This window comes from Chenopodium album, chromosome 23 (genome assembly GCF_948465745.1).
Source record: "Chenopodium album chromosome 23, dcCheAlbu1.1, whole genome shotgun sequence".
Lineage (NCBI taxonomy): Eukaryota > Viridiplantae > Streptophyta > Magnoliopsida > Caryophyllales > Amaranthaceae > Chenopodium > Chenopodium album.
This window is the reverse complement of record NC_137856.1, coordinates 31,928,127-31,944,119: the sequence shown is the minus strand read 5'-3', so window position 1 is coordinate 31,944,119 and position 15,993 is coordinate 31,928,127. Positions and strand designations below refer to the sequence as shown.

Genomic DNA, 15,993 nt, shown 5'->3' with positions numbered 1-15,993 from the left:
AATTGCATGGGTATCAAAGTTTAAACATTTCTAAATTGTATTGTATGAGAAAATACAAGTTAATATCCTATATTAACAAAAGTTATTTTATCAGGGTACAAATGTCATTTTCACAAACTACTCAGGGATATTGTTGTAAATCACCAACAAAGATCTTCAATCTTCTACCTTGGAGGGTAACTGTGAGTATACACCGCCACAACCACCACCACAACACTTTATTACGATTTCTCGTCGAACCACCAAAAAGGATGCAACTTTACCTTCTTCAAACATGTTTTGAGCTATTAAATCAACAATTAAACCCATGAAGCTTACTTCAAGCTCGTTTTTCATCAAATCAAAAATCAACAAAGTTCCATTGTTATTAAAGCCTAAGTATCGTCAAAAAATACCTACTATTCCCCTAGTTTAATTCATGTATAATTTCTTAAGGTTTACTTTAAATTTGGCGTTTAGCCGATATTCATGGAAGAAGGGGATTGTTGGTGGCGTTTATGCTATTCATGCAAGTGTGGTGATGGTGTTGTCCTACGGAATACTATACTGTGCTGGGCGGGAGAAGATGAAATAAAAACAATATACAGTATATCTTTTTATAGTCTAAAAATAATTTCAATAGTACTCTATATTGATACGATATACCTTATCAATATTCACAAAGTTTCATATATAGCTGGCTAGACAAAACCATTTGGCAGTGGGGCGAAGGGTAAGGGAATTTCCTCCCCCAGCTTGTCTCTAGTGCGACAATCATTTCCACTGAACCAAGTACCGTATAACACTTTAAATACGAAGTACAAGTACAACTGTATAAGTAATGAATACGAAGTGTAACACTTTAAATACGAAGTACATTCTAAAAAAAATGAATTATAACCGTCGATTTTATTTAAGAGTAGATCTGACGGTTGATATTATATGCGAGTCATTAATCGATTAATCGTCTTCTCATGCTTTGATTATTATTCCCCTTTTGAAGCTGTTTCACTTAAACGCAGCACCTCCCTCCATTGCAGCCTACATTGAGTTCTCCATTGAAGCAGCTTCTGAGCTTTCCTTCCTCCATTGAAGAACCTCCTGAGGTAAGATGTTATTTTCTGTTAATTCAATCATTTAACATATCAATTTCACAATCTAGGGTTTAGTTTCACGCTATTATTAGTTTAATTGTCAGTATAACCAATTTAGGGTTCTTCCAAGGTGGGTTATTGAACTATTGGTTGTAATTACTGAAGTAATGAAAATTATAACAAGCGATTTTGTTGCTAAAATTTTACTATAGTGATATTCTTAAGCGAGAAGAATTTTATGTGATTTTTCGAGCCTAATTTGACAAAAAACATTAATTTGGTTGCTAATGTGTTGCATTATTCATGTTTAATCGATTCCACAAGCTGAGACCAGAATTGCTTGGGTTTTTAGGCTACTCATATTCGGATTTGGCTCGAAGGTTTAGCACCCTTAAATTCTCTTAAGAAGTTTGATGATTAGCAAGTACCCAATACCATTGACTCAATTTGATTGATCATATAGCCGATTTGCAAGCTTTTGTTTATAACTATGTAATGCTATTATGGATTAATGAAAATGGCCTAAACTATATATTCACCTTAAGTTTGATAATTTATGTTAGGCTGAGAGCTCTGGTTACATATTTTTGACACTGTGAAGTTGTGTCATTGGTTGAGGTAGATAGAAGGAGAAAATGAAGCCAGTAGTGGGGGTGGTGGTCTCAAACAAGATGCAGAAATCGGTAGTGGTGGCAGTTGACCGTCTTTTCCATCATAAGCTCTTCAATCGGTATGTTAAAAGAACTAGCAAATTCATGGCCCACGATGAGCAAAACGAGTGCAACATTGGTGACCGGGTAATTCGCTTATCTCATACAAGTGTTGTCTTACTAGCACTGTATGTTCTCTTACACTAGTGCTAATTTATTAGTTATGCTTTGTGTCAGGTGCGCATAGGATTTTGAGAATTATGACTATAATTGTTCTTTTTCCCGTTGCTTTTTTTGGGTCCTCTTTTGTTATGTGGATTCTAATGCTGCCATTCCTCTATTTGAGGTGTCCTACTGAAATATTTTGTTTTACCCTAAAACCAAGTTTGTGTGATGAGAATGGTGTATAGTCTACCTTCTTAGTGTGCAACTGGGCATTATTAGTTGTATTGTCAAATAAAAAGCAGAATTTGTTAGGGCTAGATGGATCCTGGCTCCTCCTGAACTTTCAGTAGTCAAAAGCTATATACTTGCAATTTTTGTCCCGACTAAATGTGGGTGTAAGAAGCATTGGCACAACTTCGTTATGACCTTAGAGTTTGAATCATGGTCTCTCCAAGATCACCACTTCACCAGTAGTCAAAAAATGTGTATAAAATAGCATGGTTCAAGTTTATTGACTCGGTGATTAGGTCCCCTGGTGAAGTGCTGGAGAAAGTTGTTGAAGTGAAGTTTAAAAAAATGGCTGTACTTTTAATGCATGTTTACAACCAGACAATATATTAATTTATCATTATCAGTACTGTATATTGTTAGTTCTTCAATCCAAGATCTTTGGCTTTGCACAGAGATTATCCGCTTTATTTTATTTATGGGCCTTTGCTGAACATGACTGTATTGAAATTTTTTGGCTTTAACATAGATTATTTAAACATACTTGTGGATTCTGCTTGTTATGCAGTGAAGGCACTCTTTGGGCTTTTCCCCCCATAACTCCTGCAGCCTTGTACAACCCTTGCATTTATTAAGGGTCATTATGTTGTTCAAATTGCATTTTGCAATGTTTGGGTTTCAAACATATCTCTTTATTGAACATAATCTTACCTTTGTGGTGAATCTGGTGATTGTGCTTTACATTAATTGGGCTTCAAACATATTTCTTATTGATCATAATCTATCTTAGATTCTTAGTGGTGGATAGTACTCAATAAGTAGATCTATAAACCATGGAAGCTTTTCTCTTGGACATTATCATCTTTTTATCTGTTAGTATGGAATTCAGATTACTTATGAGTATTTATGAAAGGTTATATTTGCAACTGTTTTTTTGTGTTTTAAACAAGCTGGACATTTGAAATTTCTTGGTGAAACTATTGTGATATGTAGAATTGGAATTAGCTTGTTGATAGTTTTGTAATAAAAAAACACTTTTCAACAATATTTAGCTAAAATGATGAATAAAGTTTGCAAAGCAGACTCTCTGCTTGTCTAGATTGGCCTGTGTTAGGCTCAGCTAGACCTCCCAAGAGTCACTGCCAAGTGCCAACAGCAGAATCATTACAGGGTGTTGTTTTTTGACTGGGTCTGGAAATGCTTGGGATGAATGACTGTTTCTCTATTTCCTTAATGACTGGCAAGATGAAATCCTTTTGTTCTACTATGATTATGCTTTTGCTATGTACTTCTTATGTTATCATTTGATGTACCTTGTTTCTAGGAGAGGTGAGTGAGTGTAAGATAAAGGTGGAAAAGGTTAGAGAGGAGATGTAGAAAGGTGTAAATAATGTAAAATTGGGGTAAGATGGTAAATTTATTTGCCAAAAACTAGAATATATTTTTTTAAGTGGGTACATCAAGTTGAAACACCTCAAAATAGAAAATGGGTGAATCAATAAGAATCAGAGGGAGTATGCTTATATCCTCAGCCAACTCTTTCTTTTTTCTCTTATTGAAGCTTCTAATTTCATCATAAAATGAAACCTTTTTAAGGCATTGTGTGTTGCTTATGATCTATTGTCATAATATCTGAAGCTTACTGTGATGAGCATAATTGTATTTCCATGTTAATAGCATGCCTTCAAGTCATAGATGTGCTATTGTAATTCCCATTCTCATCTAAAACTGCCTTTCTTTTCTTCTTTTACCATACTGCATTGGTTAAAGTACTGTGCACTGATAATGTATTTGAACTGTCTTGACGTGTAGGTTCGACTGGATCCCTCAAGGCCACTCAGTAAGCGAAAAAATTGGACTGTAGCTGAGATTCTGAAGAAAGCACGGATATATACACCTCCACCATCAGCAGGCAAATTTCCTCAATCAAACAGCAATACTGAAGCTTCCTCAACTCCTTCTGCATAACTCTTTTCAACCTTGTTTGTTTGCTACAGTGGTCTTGAGAGCATTTCTAGGCAATAGGGCTGTACTTGGAAGTCACAAAGAAGCAGATTGTGCTCTCTACATTTTTATTCCTTAGAGAAGTGCCTTAAATTCTCTCGACAGCAGACTAAATTTGTCAGTCTTTGATCCGATTTTGGTAGTTTAATCTTGCGCACATTGTATTACTAGGAGCCATATCTTTTTTGCTCTTAAATAACGTGTTTGAGCTCACAAGTGTGATTTTTCGATTCTCTCTAGATATGAACAGAGCAACAAGTATGTTGTATCAGGATAAATAATTAAGGGTTCGTTTGGCATCACTGTGGTGTTAGTTTTTTAGTTTTTTGTTTTTTAAAAGTGTATTATATATGTCACATAATGAATCAAAAAATATATAGACTTATTAAAATCATGATAATTTTGAAAACTGACAACAGAAAAGTGGAAACACCTTTTTCTTGTTTCCTGTTTTTGGTTTTAAAAAAAACTGAAAACCAAAAATGATGCCAAACAAGCCCTAAGTTATCCTTTGATTTGGATTTGATTGGTTGTTTAACTGGTAAGACAGAGCCAACTGTATATCAATCCAAAACAACAAGACCTTCCTCTAAAGAAAATGAAAGAGGTCTAAAACAGTGTGCAACGAATCACATTCCTTATAATAAGGTATCAAAGTCTAATCAAGTTACAAATCCAAATCCAGTAGGTACTAATTCAAGTGCAGAGATTTTATTATAAGCAAGCACTTAGCACTGCGATTACATTCTTGTGATATGTAGAGAGATCTGAAAATTAAAGGATGATACAATTGAATACAAAAGAGCTGTGTGAACGTAAAATACTGTAAAAATAATAATCTCTTGGTATAATTTACATCTTTGCTCTAACAGCTAGCCTTGCTCTCAGTTCCTGAGCCACAGCGTCAATGAATTCCTCAGTGTTCAAATATTGAGATCTCTTGACTCTGAAGTAGTGAATTTCACAAATAAGAGGCAAGGACAATATAAAGGTTCAAAGGGCATGGCATATTTAAGTTCAGAAAATTTAGTAATTTAGCCGTTAACCCCACACACACACACACACACACAATCAATCAATCAATCAGACAACCACACACACAAACTGACAAACACACAAACTGCTTTCAATCAGACAACCACCATTAACAGCAAAAGTTATATAAAACCATAAGAGATTCCATAAAAAGTCAGTACTTGACTGCAAATGATTGAAACATAACTTGGAAAAAATTGGGAGTAGAGAACGATTCCGTGTAAGTTCTGCAGTAATTGTATTTCTGATGAGTTCAACTAATTGTGTAACTGTTTGGCACCAAACGTGGGGTGAAATATCACTTGAGTTTAACCACTGCTCTTTCATTCCAGGTATACAGTATAAATGACATATTGCCCTCTATTTAGTTACCTAACTAGTTAGGCTACTTAGGCTAACAGACTGACATTTCCGATTGAAATTCCTTCCCCAAAATTATAGGCGATTGTCTCCTAAACTATCTTAGGTAATGAAACTTACTTGGGCCCATGGATAAGGAGTGCCAGATCTTTAGTCATCTTCCCTGATTCAACAGTTCCGATACATGCTGCTTCAAGCTTACTTGAGAAGTCCGAGAGCTGGACATTGTCATCTAACTTGGCCCTAGTAATGTCTCCATTAAGCTAGTGTCGTCAAATTTTGGAAACATAATCATTAAAACTTTTTGATACCTGTGCGCAAGCCCACGTGTCCATGCAAAGATGGATGCTATACTATTTGTGCTGGTTTCACCTCCTTTCTGATGAACACGAAAATGGCGAGTAACTGTTCCATGGGCTGCTTCAGCTTCAATAGTCCGTCCATCTGGACATACCTGTAGGCGGAAGATTAAATTTTCAACAAATTTAATGATGGACACAGATGCAGAATTGAGGACGAATATCCATATATAAATTAGCACAAGTATTGACAATGGCACAAACCAAAACAGAGGTCATCAACCCAAGTGATCCAAATCCTGCATTAGTTTAAAAAAAAACAATGTAGAAGAAAGTTAGAACAATTGATTCATGGGCTTCACAAAAGCAGCTTAAGTTTGCGCAAAGCTGATTTCAAACCTTGAGCCAAAAAATCACTTTGGACATCTCCATCATAATTCTTGCATGCCCAAACATAGCCCCCTTCACTCTTCATAGCATAAGCAACCATGTCATCTATAAGACGATGTTCATACCTACATGTTACAGGAGATTAGTTACATCATCAGTCAAAAAATTAGTTTAATGTATGATGCAGACTGAGAAAGAGAAGTTGGATCTCACCATATTCCCACTGTTTCAAATTTTGACTTCCAATTTGCTTCATAAACTTCCTGGAATATATCCTTGAATCTTTGATGAAGAAACCAAAATCAACAGACTAAGTAAATGAGATTGTAGCTTGCATGGAACAGACTTAGGGGGGAACAAAACAGATATTGAAAAATCACCTCCCGTCATATTTCTTCAGAATTGTGTTTTTTGTGCTAAGATAAAGTGGCCAATTCTTTTGAAAAGCAGTATTCATTGAAGCCTCAGCAAAAGCTCGTATAGACTGTCAAACAGATGATTTACATAAGATATCATAAGGCAATTCAGCTTAGATAAAGTGGTAGTAACACAATACCTCATCAGTATTATACATCGACATTGCAACACCTCCTGGATGTTTAAAACGATAAACTTCTAATTCTGTCTTGTCACCTTGCCCATCTGGAACTGCACATAGTATCACACTATTCTCACTTGAAGAACTTTAAGTAATGGAAAAGCAAGCTTTTTTTTTTTTCCTTAAAAAGAGACTGACAGAGAAATGGAAGAAGGCTAAATATTGTGACTGGACAAACTGTCAGCTAAATTAGCAGATAACATTCTTTAAACTTCTGATGAGATGTGAAAATGAAAACAGTAAACTCTCAGCCAAGGTAGGAATTTACCAAATACCATTTTAAGAGTTCCTGCTCCTCGAATGATCTGTTCGGATGCACGGTACTGATCCCCAAAAGCATGTCTCCCAATGCATATTGGCTTTGTCCAACCTGATACAATTGGTTTTAGCATGTGAATATGATGATAATTAGATATAAATTAACACAAAAGGACTTTTGATTACCTGGAACAAGCCTTGGAACGTTTTTGCATATTATTGGTTCCCTGAAAACCGTACCTGAAAGGGCAATACAACATATCAATGAGAATGATCCTAAAGCACGATTATTTCAATGGCAAAATAAGACAATGTCATCAGACGTGAAGGGAAAGTTCAGCATGATGTCAAGAAGTTCCTGCTTTTAGTGGATCTTATTATCAACAAATGCAGTTGCAAAGAACAGGACTTCAGGGAGAAAATAAATTTCTTATTACTATTCATTTCAAGACGGTAATAGAAGCTCAGCAGAAAAGAAATTCAATGAAACCTCTTTCTCACTGGATAGGAGACTTGAACTCGAGATCCCAAAAGGCAGACTTAGGTCAATTTTTCCTCAAAAAACAAATTTATACCCCTCATGAATCTTCACTGACCCCACAAAATGATTTGGACGTGAGAAGCAGACACTGCTTTCCTAACTGCTCTACGGAAGACAGCAGACATATAGCTAGATATAGAATTAAAAAAATGATGAAACATACAGTTTACTAAGAGTCATCACTATAGGAGCCACAAAAGCTAGACCTCGAAACAAGCAAATATGGCCCTAGATATAAGACTTAGCAAAGAAAATCATGAGTATGAATATATAGTCAGTAACTCTATGATTGCACATTGGGAAGTAAAGAAAAGATTATCACCGTTAAGGATATTTCTGATAGTTCCATTAGGACTCTTCCACATCTGCTTCAAGTTGAATTCCTTAACACGCCCTTCATCTGTTGGACAACAAAGACACTTAAATACTAACACTTAATAGTATATATCTTCAACATGGAGTTACATGGACAAACTCTAAATAACACTATACATTAGGTGAAGGAAAATGTATATTGGTTTCAATTAAGAAATACTTCGTACTATGCATAAACAGTCCAATAGTTTTTTAGATAAGGAAATTTTTTAATGAGACAATAAAAGAAAAAAGAAGTCCTCCCTCCATTTTAATGAGACAATCAAAGAAACAAGAAGAATATTTTTCTAGATAAGGCAATACTTACTGACACAATAATCAAAGAAACGAGGGAAGAATAATGGAAAAAGAATTTGTTCCAGCCTCACTTCATGTCTTCATATCATCAAACATCACACATCTAAATATCATCATTTCTCTATGGTCACAAAATGGACATGATGACAAGGCAAGCCACAAGCCTATCACCAAAGAAACATCGACCAACCCCTGGTTCCTCCCAAATCAAACTTAAATTTACCTTGGGATGGCTAGATAAGTTCAATTGATTATTTTCAATGTTATCTAATATATATTGCCTCGCCACCCAACATCATGTTACTCAATCCTAAAATAAATCCACTTTAGCACCAAGCCCACTCCAAAAGCATCATACTTTATAGTGCTGCACTCTGACTAAGCCTCCAGGAGTCCAGGCCCCATGCATTACTAAATTCTGAGGCTGACTATCGTCTTCCCTGGCATCCCTGCTATATTGCCTTTGAAAACAAACCCAATCATTCAATTAACTCATTTCTAGATCGATACTGAGCTTTCCTATAACTATTGGAAGTTAAGAGGGTTTTGGAAACTATATAAATACAATGAGTGAGTAGTTTCAAACTAAATTCAATAGTCTCTTTTTATGGTGAAATTAAAATGTGGATTAAAAACATTAACAATATTAAAGTACTTATAAAGAAAAGGCTATGTCCCCAAAGGAGAAAAAAAAAATATATACCTGGTGTTATAGTTGCACATTTAATTGCAACGTTGTACCTGAAACAGAGGAATCAATACACCATTGTGCTAAAATCACAGACAGCAGAAACAAATTTGTCATAGTACAGGCAATTTAACAGTAACTGAAAGCTAACAGCATAGTTGGAACTTGAAAGTACATAGATAGTTTGCATTATCAGCTTTTAGCAATACAATTGTGCACAAAAACAGATCTAAAAAAATGATCCAGTGAACAAGGCATATTTTCTATTTGATGCTGCTGCATATGTATAAAACTAGAGTTAGGAGACAATTTCGGTTATCAGACTCATTATATAGACTGTAATCGTAGCTTCATCTATAGTTAACTGGTCTGCCAATTCAAATGTTTTTAGTGCCAGCAAAAAAATATGAAGCTTTTGTATCATATCAGAGCAAATGAATAAAAAGTCTAATCCTTGAAGTATACTCATGGTACTATGTGATTTATATGGGAAAAAAATTCATAAGATACAGTATAGAGAAATACTTGAGTGTAGCTTCTGCACTTTCAACTGTGACTTTGTCATTGGTGGCTTCACGATTTGGGAGACCGAGATCAAAGTACTTTATATCAAGCTCCAGAAAAGGATATATAAGCTGCTCAACATTGAAAATAATTGAAATTAGTCGTCATAAAAAATAATATGAAGAAAGTGACGGAAATATTCCATAGAGAGAGAGAATATATTCCTGACCTTCTCTTTAATAGAATTCCAAATAATCCTAGTCATTTCATCTCCTGACATGTTAAAAAAAAAAAGTAAGAGTAAGATGTATGGACACAACTTCAAAAGGAATGAACATCCTGTAAGCAATTTAAGGCCACTTGACAATGTCCGCATCAGTTTAAGATCTAACTCGGTATGTTGTGTAGAACACCCTCTCAGGCCTTTATGGTATAGCATGGCATATTGTAATGTTAAGGAATCCCAGATTACCAGAAAAAAACCCATGTGAAAGTGACTAACTATAGCAGATCATTCAGCTTCAAGGGAAAGCAGCGTGTTACAATGTTTAAAAATCCGATAAACATTCTGCACTTACCCACAAACATACACTCCATGCTTGTTTTGATACAATCATACCACACCAAACATACATATAAATACCAAAATGAACAAAAAGAGTGCAGATTTAATAATGTCCTAGATTAGAACACTATCATCATATCAATACATAATTTGTACCTTCCAATCCTCGCTAATCGAGCCAATACAATGTAAAAATTCCGAACATTATAATGGTTGGATCAAATAACAATCACAGTAAATTTTTATGAAGTAGTATGCCAATTGCCAACGAGGGTTTGTGCTTCAAAGTTCAATCTATGAAACAGCAGAAACAATCTCTCTACAACAATAAACCATAACTACCATTTGATTAATTACTGCAAATCAATCCCAAATTCCCATAATGTAATATTATTGTCTCTCTCCAACAATATATTGAGCTTGATTAATTTGTTCAGTTGGGTTTCAATAACCCATTTCATATGTCATTTAATAAAGCTCATATGATCAAATTAATCATCTTTATCAAGATTTCATACCAAAAAATGAATGTAACAAAAATAATTACATATTATTTCCTCAATTTTTCTCCCAAATATCTAATTAGATGTTTGCATAGTTCTAAAAATGCAAAAAACTTGCAACTTGGATTAATAATAAAAAGTAGGAAGAACAAGATAGAATTTAGAAGAAATTACCGTCCATCTCAACGATTGGATTGGTGACTTTGATCTTCTGGGAAGCCATTGTTTTTCTCCTTCGTTCTTTCGTTCTCGTTCTATTTCTCTTTCTCTTTGTTTGTCTGAGTGAAATTAATCAGTTGAGAGTCAACAGTCAACCAACTCATAAATTAATTGCATAATAAATATTAACCCCATTTGGGTGGGATACACTGCCATTTTTGCCCATTCTGGAAATTAAAATGTGTCATTGGGTTGGCACAACCGCATAATTTTTTGGATTTAACTTTATATTAATTTGACAAGTTTTGTTTAGATTTAGGCTCGTTCATTTTAGCTTAATTTCAATTCAATTCAATTTAGTTTATTTCAATTCTTAGTTATTTTTTTTACAAATCTTAAGGGTACACGGTGCATTTGAAAGTTTCCAGGGGTATATGGTGCATTTTTCAAAACCTCAAGGGTACACGGAACAATTCCCCCTTTTTTTTTGAAATATTTTTGGAATAAAATCTAATATATATACATATATATGTATATATACATATACATATATATATGTATATATATATATAAAGGGGAGTTTTTCCCAAGTTTTTAGAGAACCACGTAGGATTTAATTTTCTTAGCGCGCCACGCAGGATTATAAATTTTAGTTGTAGCCAATCAAATAAGAGATTTTTAATTTATTTTAGAATTAAATAATACAAATGCCATGTAAGCAAAATTGGCGAATAAAATTTTTATGTTTAAACTAATTTAATATAAAATATTATCATTTGATATTAGAATTTTTATCTAAATATGTAACAAATTTTAGCAAAAAAATAAAAAAAAAAGTTTTAAAAAATTCAAATAAACTATGCATTGCACGGCCTTCATCTAGTATTTTACTATTGTAAATTCCCTAGTTTTATTTTCATACCTTAACATTTATGTATTTAACTTCGGCACCTTGTCAAAAAAAAAAAAAAAAAAAAAAAATTATTTCGACCTTTAATTTGAATGAATAAAATTCGTAGAAAAAAAAAGGCTTTTAGGATAGCAAAACGAAAGAGTAGTTTTTTTTTAAGACAAAGTTAGGGCTTGTTTGGTTCACCTTATTTTTGTTTATTCGATCTGGTCTAATCTGATTTGAATGTCAGATTTGACCAAACTTTAACCTTAAATATACGATAATCTATACAGAAAAAATATATCAAGTGGGGCCTTGTTAGATTCGTAATAATGTGTATTTTATTAATATGTGGATTTCATATTTTTTATCATTACGAAATTTAAGATATTTAATGATTAAAAAACTGCACATAAAATCATGATTTGATATGAACTTATTTTTCTGATCTGATGTGATCTAATCTAAACTTATTTTTTCTGAAATAAGTAAAAATAAGGTGAATTAAGGTGATATATGTCTGATAATTTATTAATTTACTTTGTCTCAAAGTGATAATTGATAAACCAATACTTTCTCAATTGGTGGATGGTGTTATGGTGATAGGTCATAGTTCGGGATAGAATGTTGATTTACAAAATCTTGGTCTTTGGACATATATGGAATAAAAATTCAGCAACTTTGCCTAGGAGTTTTCTAATGAGACATGCAAATTGGGTATTTCATCAACACACCACCACAAACAAAGGAAGTTTTATTTATTTATTTATTTATTTTGATGAAAAACAAGAAAGAAAGAAAAAAGAACCGGCCAAATTGAAACCCCACGCCCAAAATTCCTTTAAGATGACGTGAAAATGTAAAAGTATGTTTCTATTTCTATAAATCCCAAAATATTGACTTTCTCACATTATTTTAAGGAATATAATAATCTAATGTATAGTATTCCATGAATATACAAATATACTTTCTTTATTCTCCATTACAATATATTTAAGCTTGACCAATCCTGTTGATCACCATTTTCGGCCTATCAAATTACTTCACTCCCACGCAAATTCACTCTGTCAAACATACTCTGCAAGCCTGCATTCTCCCCAATTTTTTAACAATTTTAAACGCGTTTAATTAAATCATCTAATCCTAAACTATTTAAGACCTTATTATTCCATCTTTTATCCACTAATTTTAATCCAATTTGAAGATTTTGAACCCCTTTATAATTCTGATTTTCCCAAATTTTCTGATACCCAAAATTTCAAATACCCAATTTTACAAAACCCAAATCCTCAAATTCCCAAATTTTGGAACACCCAAATTCGTAAAGATGAAATCTTTGATGAAATTTCTTGTGTTTTCTCTGCTTTTCTCTCTGTCTCTTTGTTTCCAAGAATCATCTAACAGTCATCAACTCCCAAGAAACATGATTCTGGAATACCCAGATAATGGAGGAAAAACAGACCAAGAAGATGTGAATTTACAGTGTACAAGTTGGAGGTTTGCAGTGGAGGCTAATAACTTGAATTCATGGAAAACAATTCCACAAGAATGTGCTGATTATGTCAAGAATTATATGATGGGTAAGGGTTATTTATTGGATCTTGAAAGGGTTTCTAATGAAGCTGCTGTTTTTGCTAGAAGTGTGAATGTTGAAGATGATAGCAAAGATGCTTGGATTTTTGATATTGATGAAACTTTGCTCTCTAATCTTCCCTATTATTCTGATCATGGTTATGGGTAAGTCCTTTTTATGTTAATTACTTTGATATTAATATTGTTTATGGATATTTATGCTTCATTGAGTCATTGAGTTTAGCTTCATTGTTAAGAGTCATTGTCCTAATTGATGTACCTTATGGGAATTGAATGATCTCGAAATCGTGTGTTTATGGATAATAATGTTTCATTGAGTCGTTGGGTTTAGCTAATTTTTAGGAGTCATTGTCCTAATTGATGTGCCTTATTGGAATTGAATGAACTCGAAATCGTGTGTTTATGGATATTGATGTTTCATTGAGTCATTGAGTTTAGCTTCATTGTTATGAGTCATTGTCCAAAATGATGTGCCTTATGGGAATTGAAAGGTCTCAAAATTGTGTGTTTATGATGTTTCATTGAGTCATTGAGTTAAGCTTCATTGTTAGGAGTCATTGTCCTAATTGATGTGCCTTATGGGAATTGAATGGTCTCGAAATCGTGTGTTTATGGATATTGATGTTTCATTGAGTCATTGTGTTTAGCTTCATTGTTAGGAGTCATTGTCCTAATTGATGGGCTTTTTGGTAAAATGACTGATCTCAAAAATCGTGTTTTCAATGTATTGTTTCGATTTTGTTTTGTGTTATTAATGCTGTATGTTGATTGTGAGATTGATGGATATATGATTTGTGCAATGGTTTGTGAAAAATTGTAGTTTGGAGGTGTTTGATGGTGTGGAGTTTGATAAGTGGGTTGGCAAAGGAATGGCTCCAGCTATTGAACCCAGCTTAAGGCTCTATGAGGAGGTTTTAAGTCTGGGATTCAAGGTTTTCCTGCTGACTGGACGTAGCGAAAAGATGAGGGATGTTACTTCTCAGAATCTGATGAATGTAGGTTACAAGAACTGGGACAAGCTTATTTTGAGGTAAAGAATTTGATCATTATTCATTCTCATACTACTATATGATTATTTTAAAAATGGGATGAGAATTTGGCTGTCATATATTAATGTACCTGTCTTAACTTGCTGCTATCTAGACATCAGAATAATGAAAACAAGCAAAGTCCAGGGTTTTGAAAGCTCAATCTCAAGTAAGCATTTTGATAAGTGAAAGGACACACCCAAGTCATATTATCCCCTTGATAAATTTTGAGGTTCTTACATGTTACTGAATACAACGGACTGGAATGATATGAAATTCCGAGAACTTGCTAACTTCCAGCTCATAATGATTCACTTGTATCTGAGTCACCATTTCCACTTCCTTCGTATGCTTGCAAAATTGAATAGAATACATAAGCATTAGGCCTATCATTATAATTTCTAACATGTGAAATTTAACACCAATACACCGTATCATTGACTGATCCCCATATAGCAAATAGCCTTAGTAGTTATCATTGGTTGAATGCTTATTTACCCTAGAAGTAGTTTATCTGGCCTAAGCCCTTAATCATGTGAATTCTGAAAGGTATTAGTAGGCATTATTGATTATGTACCATAGAAAACTAAGTTATTTTTCCCTGATTTGGAAACACAAGCATATATCGTAGCATTAACATCTGAAGTATCAATGCTGCTGGTTGATCATAAACCTGTCCTTATATTTCTCTGTTTGCTCAGCATGTTTCTTTTCGATATCTTCTGAACATCAAGCTCTTCGATATAGCACACAGAAGCCTTCATTGCTTTTCATAGTGCAGAAATATGTTCTGATCTTTTGGTTCATGCTTGTTTGAACACTGATTTCTTTGGATATCCCAGGGACACGGAGGACCATGGAAAATTAGCGACAATATTCAAATCAGAGAAGAGAAGTGAGATGATGAAGGAGGGATTCAGGATCCAAGGCAACTCCGGGGATCAGTGGAGTGATCTGTTGGGTTTTCCAATGTCCACTCGTTCATTCAAGCTCCCTAATCCTATGTATTACATTCCCTAGTGAAAGACCAAATTTATAATTATAAGTAAAACTTCAATAATTAAAATACTAGCCTAATTATTGGAGTAGACAATTGTACATTGTATAGAAATTAATGAATGAATAGTAAGGACCTCTTATGTAACTAGAGGTGCATTATGTATATTGTGTTAGCTGATTTGGTGAATTAAGAGAAAATATCAAAACAATTGACTTCTACCAGGTGTATTTCTTCACCTTGATGAACAAATGGTCTTTTTGAGAAATTTTTAATTTTGCAATTATTTATTTTTTTTAAATTGGTAAGATACGGGGGTCCCCTCACCCTATCACAGAATTTGGGGGGGGGGGGGGGGGGGTGAGGATCGAACCCCCAACCATTTGGGGGGAACCATCCCTCCATCTCCTATGTCCTCCACAATTTTTTATTTCTTGTGATGGGAGAGAAAGGGTTAAAGATTTTATTCATCGTTTTATGATTGTGTTTTGTCTCAGTTAACAATAGAGATAAATGTTGTCTGTAGGCCGTAGAGAGAGATTCGTTTCTGTTGAATGATACGAGGTAATTTTTTATATACGACTATACAAGTAGCTATTCCGTACAAAATAAAAAAGTTGTTTTAGGAAGACAAAAGAAGCTTTTAATAGTGAATGCTGCCTGGCATTTACTCATACACATCCAGTCAAAATTAATTAAATGCTAGCTAGGACCATTTGGTCATTTACCAACTAAATTTTTTCAGTCAGAGAAAACAAAACGATGATTTTTTATGGGTAGATTTTGTCAAA

General features: G+C 33.9%; 3 protein-coding genes across 3 annotated transcripts; 2 read left to right on the top strand and 1 right to left on the bottom strand.

Annotated features, from left to right (window-relative positions):
• Window positions 1–950: 950 nt before the first annotated feature.
• Window positions 951–4,419, top strand: LOC145608881 (uncharacterized). The gene is made up of 3 exons (XM_081664471.1): window positions 951–1,085; window positions 1,696–1,870; window positions 3,929–4,419. The coding sequence occupies exons 2-3, from the start codon at window positions 1,709–1,711 to the stop codon at window positions 4,082–4,084; spliced, it is 318 nt and encodes a 105-aa protein (XP_081520597.1). The 5' UTR covers window positions 951–1,085; window positions 1,696–1,708; the 3' UTR covers window positions 4,085–4,419.
• Window positions 4,420–4,726: 307 nt separating this feature from the next.
• LOC145608657 (isocitrate dehydrogenase [NADP]-like) lies at window positions 4,727–10,895 on the bottom strand. Its single transcript, XM_081664266.1, has 15 exons — window positions 10,708–10,895; window positions 9,695–9,738; window positions 9,487–9,596; window positions 8,977–9,014; window positions 7,924–8,001; window positions 7,247–7,300; window positions 7,071–7,172; window positions 6,761–6,852; window positions 6,585–6,688; window positions 6,418–6,486; window positions 6,214–6,329; window positions 6,079–6,113; window positions 5,827–5,969; window positions 5,636–5,758; window positions 4,727–5,066 (listed from the first exon to the last, which is right to left on the bottom strand). Exons 1-15 carry the CDS (start codon window positions 10,754–10,756, stop codon window positions 4,973–4,975), a joined length of 1,251 nt encoding a protein of 416 aa, XP_081520392.1. The 5' UTR covers window positions 10,757–10,895; the 3' UTR covers window positions 4,727–4,972.
• A 1,584-nt stretch (window positions 10,896–12,479) lies between these two features.
• LOC145608347 (acid phosphatase 1-like) lies at window positions 12,480–15,477 on the top strand. The gene is made up of 3 exons (XM_081663960.1): window positions 12,480–13,321; window positions 13,998–14,207; window positions 15,048–15,477. The coding sequence occupies exons 1-3, from the start codon at window positions 12,912–12,914 to the stop codon at window positions 15,223–15,225; spliced, it is 798 nt and encodes a 265-aa protein (XP_081520086.1). The 5' UTR covers window positions 12,480–12,911; the 3' UTR covers window positions 15,226–15,477.
• The last annotated feature ends 516 nt before the right edge of the window (window positions 15,478–15,993 follow it).

What these genes read in the sequence shown, in the direction of transcription:
- LOC145608881 (XM_081664471.1), top strand. Translation starts at nt 1,709, where the DNA reads ATGAAGCCAGTAGTGGGGGTGGTGGTCTCAAACAAGATGCAGAAATCG. An exon ending in AGTGCAACATTGGTGACCGG is followed by an intron (nt 1,871 to 3,928) that starts GTAATTCGCTTA and finishes CTTGACGTGTAG; the next exon opens with GTTCGACTGGATCCCTCAAG.
- LOC145608657 (XM_081664266.1), bottom strand. Translation starts at nt 10,756, where the DNA reads ATGGCTTCCCAGAAGATCAAAGTCACCAATCCAATCGTTGAGATGGAC. An exon ending in GGAATTCTATTAAAGAGAAG is followed by an intron (nt 9,597 to 9,694) that starts GTCAGGAATATA and finishes AATGTTGAGCAG; the next exon opens with CTTATATATCCTTTTCTGGA. An exon ending in ATGTGCAACTATAACACCAG is followed by an intron (nt 8,002 to 8,976) that starts GTATATATTTTT and finishes GTTGTCCAACAG; the next exon opens with ATGAAGGGCGTGTTAAGGAA.
- LOC145608347 (XM_081663960.1), top strand. Translation starts at nt 12,912, where the DNA reads ATGAAATCTTTGATGAAATTTCTTGTGTTTTCTCTGCTTTTCTCTCTG. An exon ending in TATTCTGATCATGGTTATGG is followed by an intron (nt 13,322 to 13,997) that starts GTAAGTCCTTTT and finishes GAAAAATTGTAG; the next exon opens with TTTGGAGGTGTTTGATGGTG. An exon ending in TGGGACAAGCTTATTTTGAG is followed by an intron (nt 14,208 to 15,047) that starts GTAAAGAATTTG and finishes TGGATATCCCAG; the next exon opens with GGACACGGAGGACCATGGAA.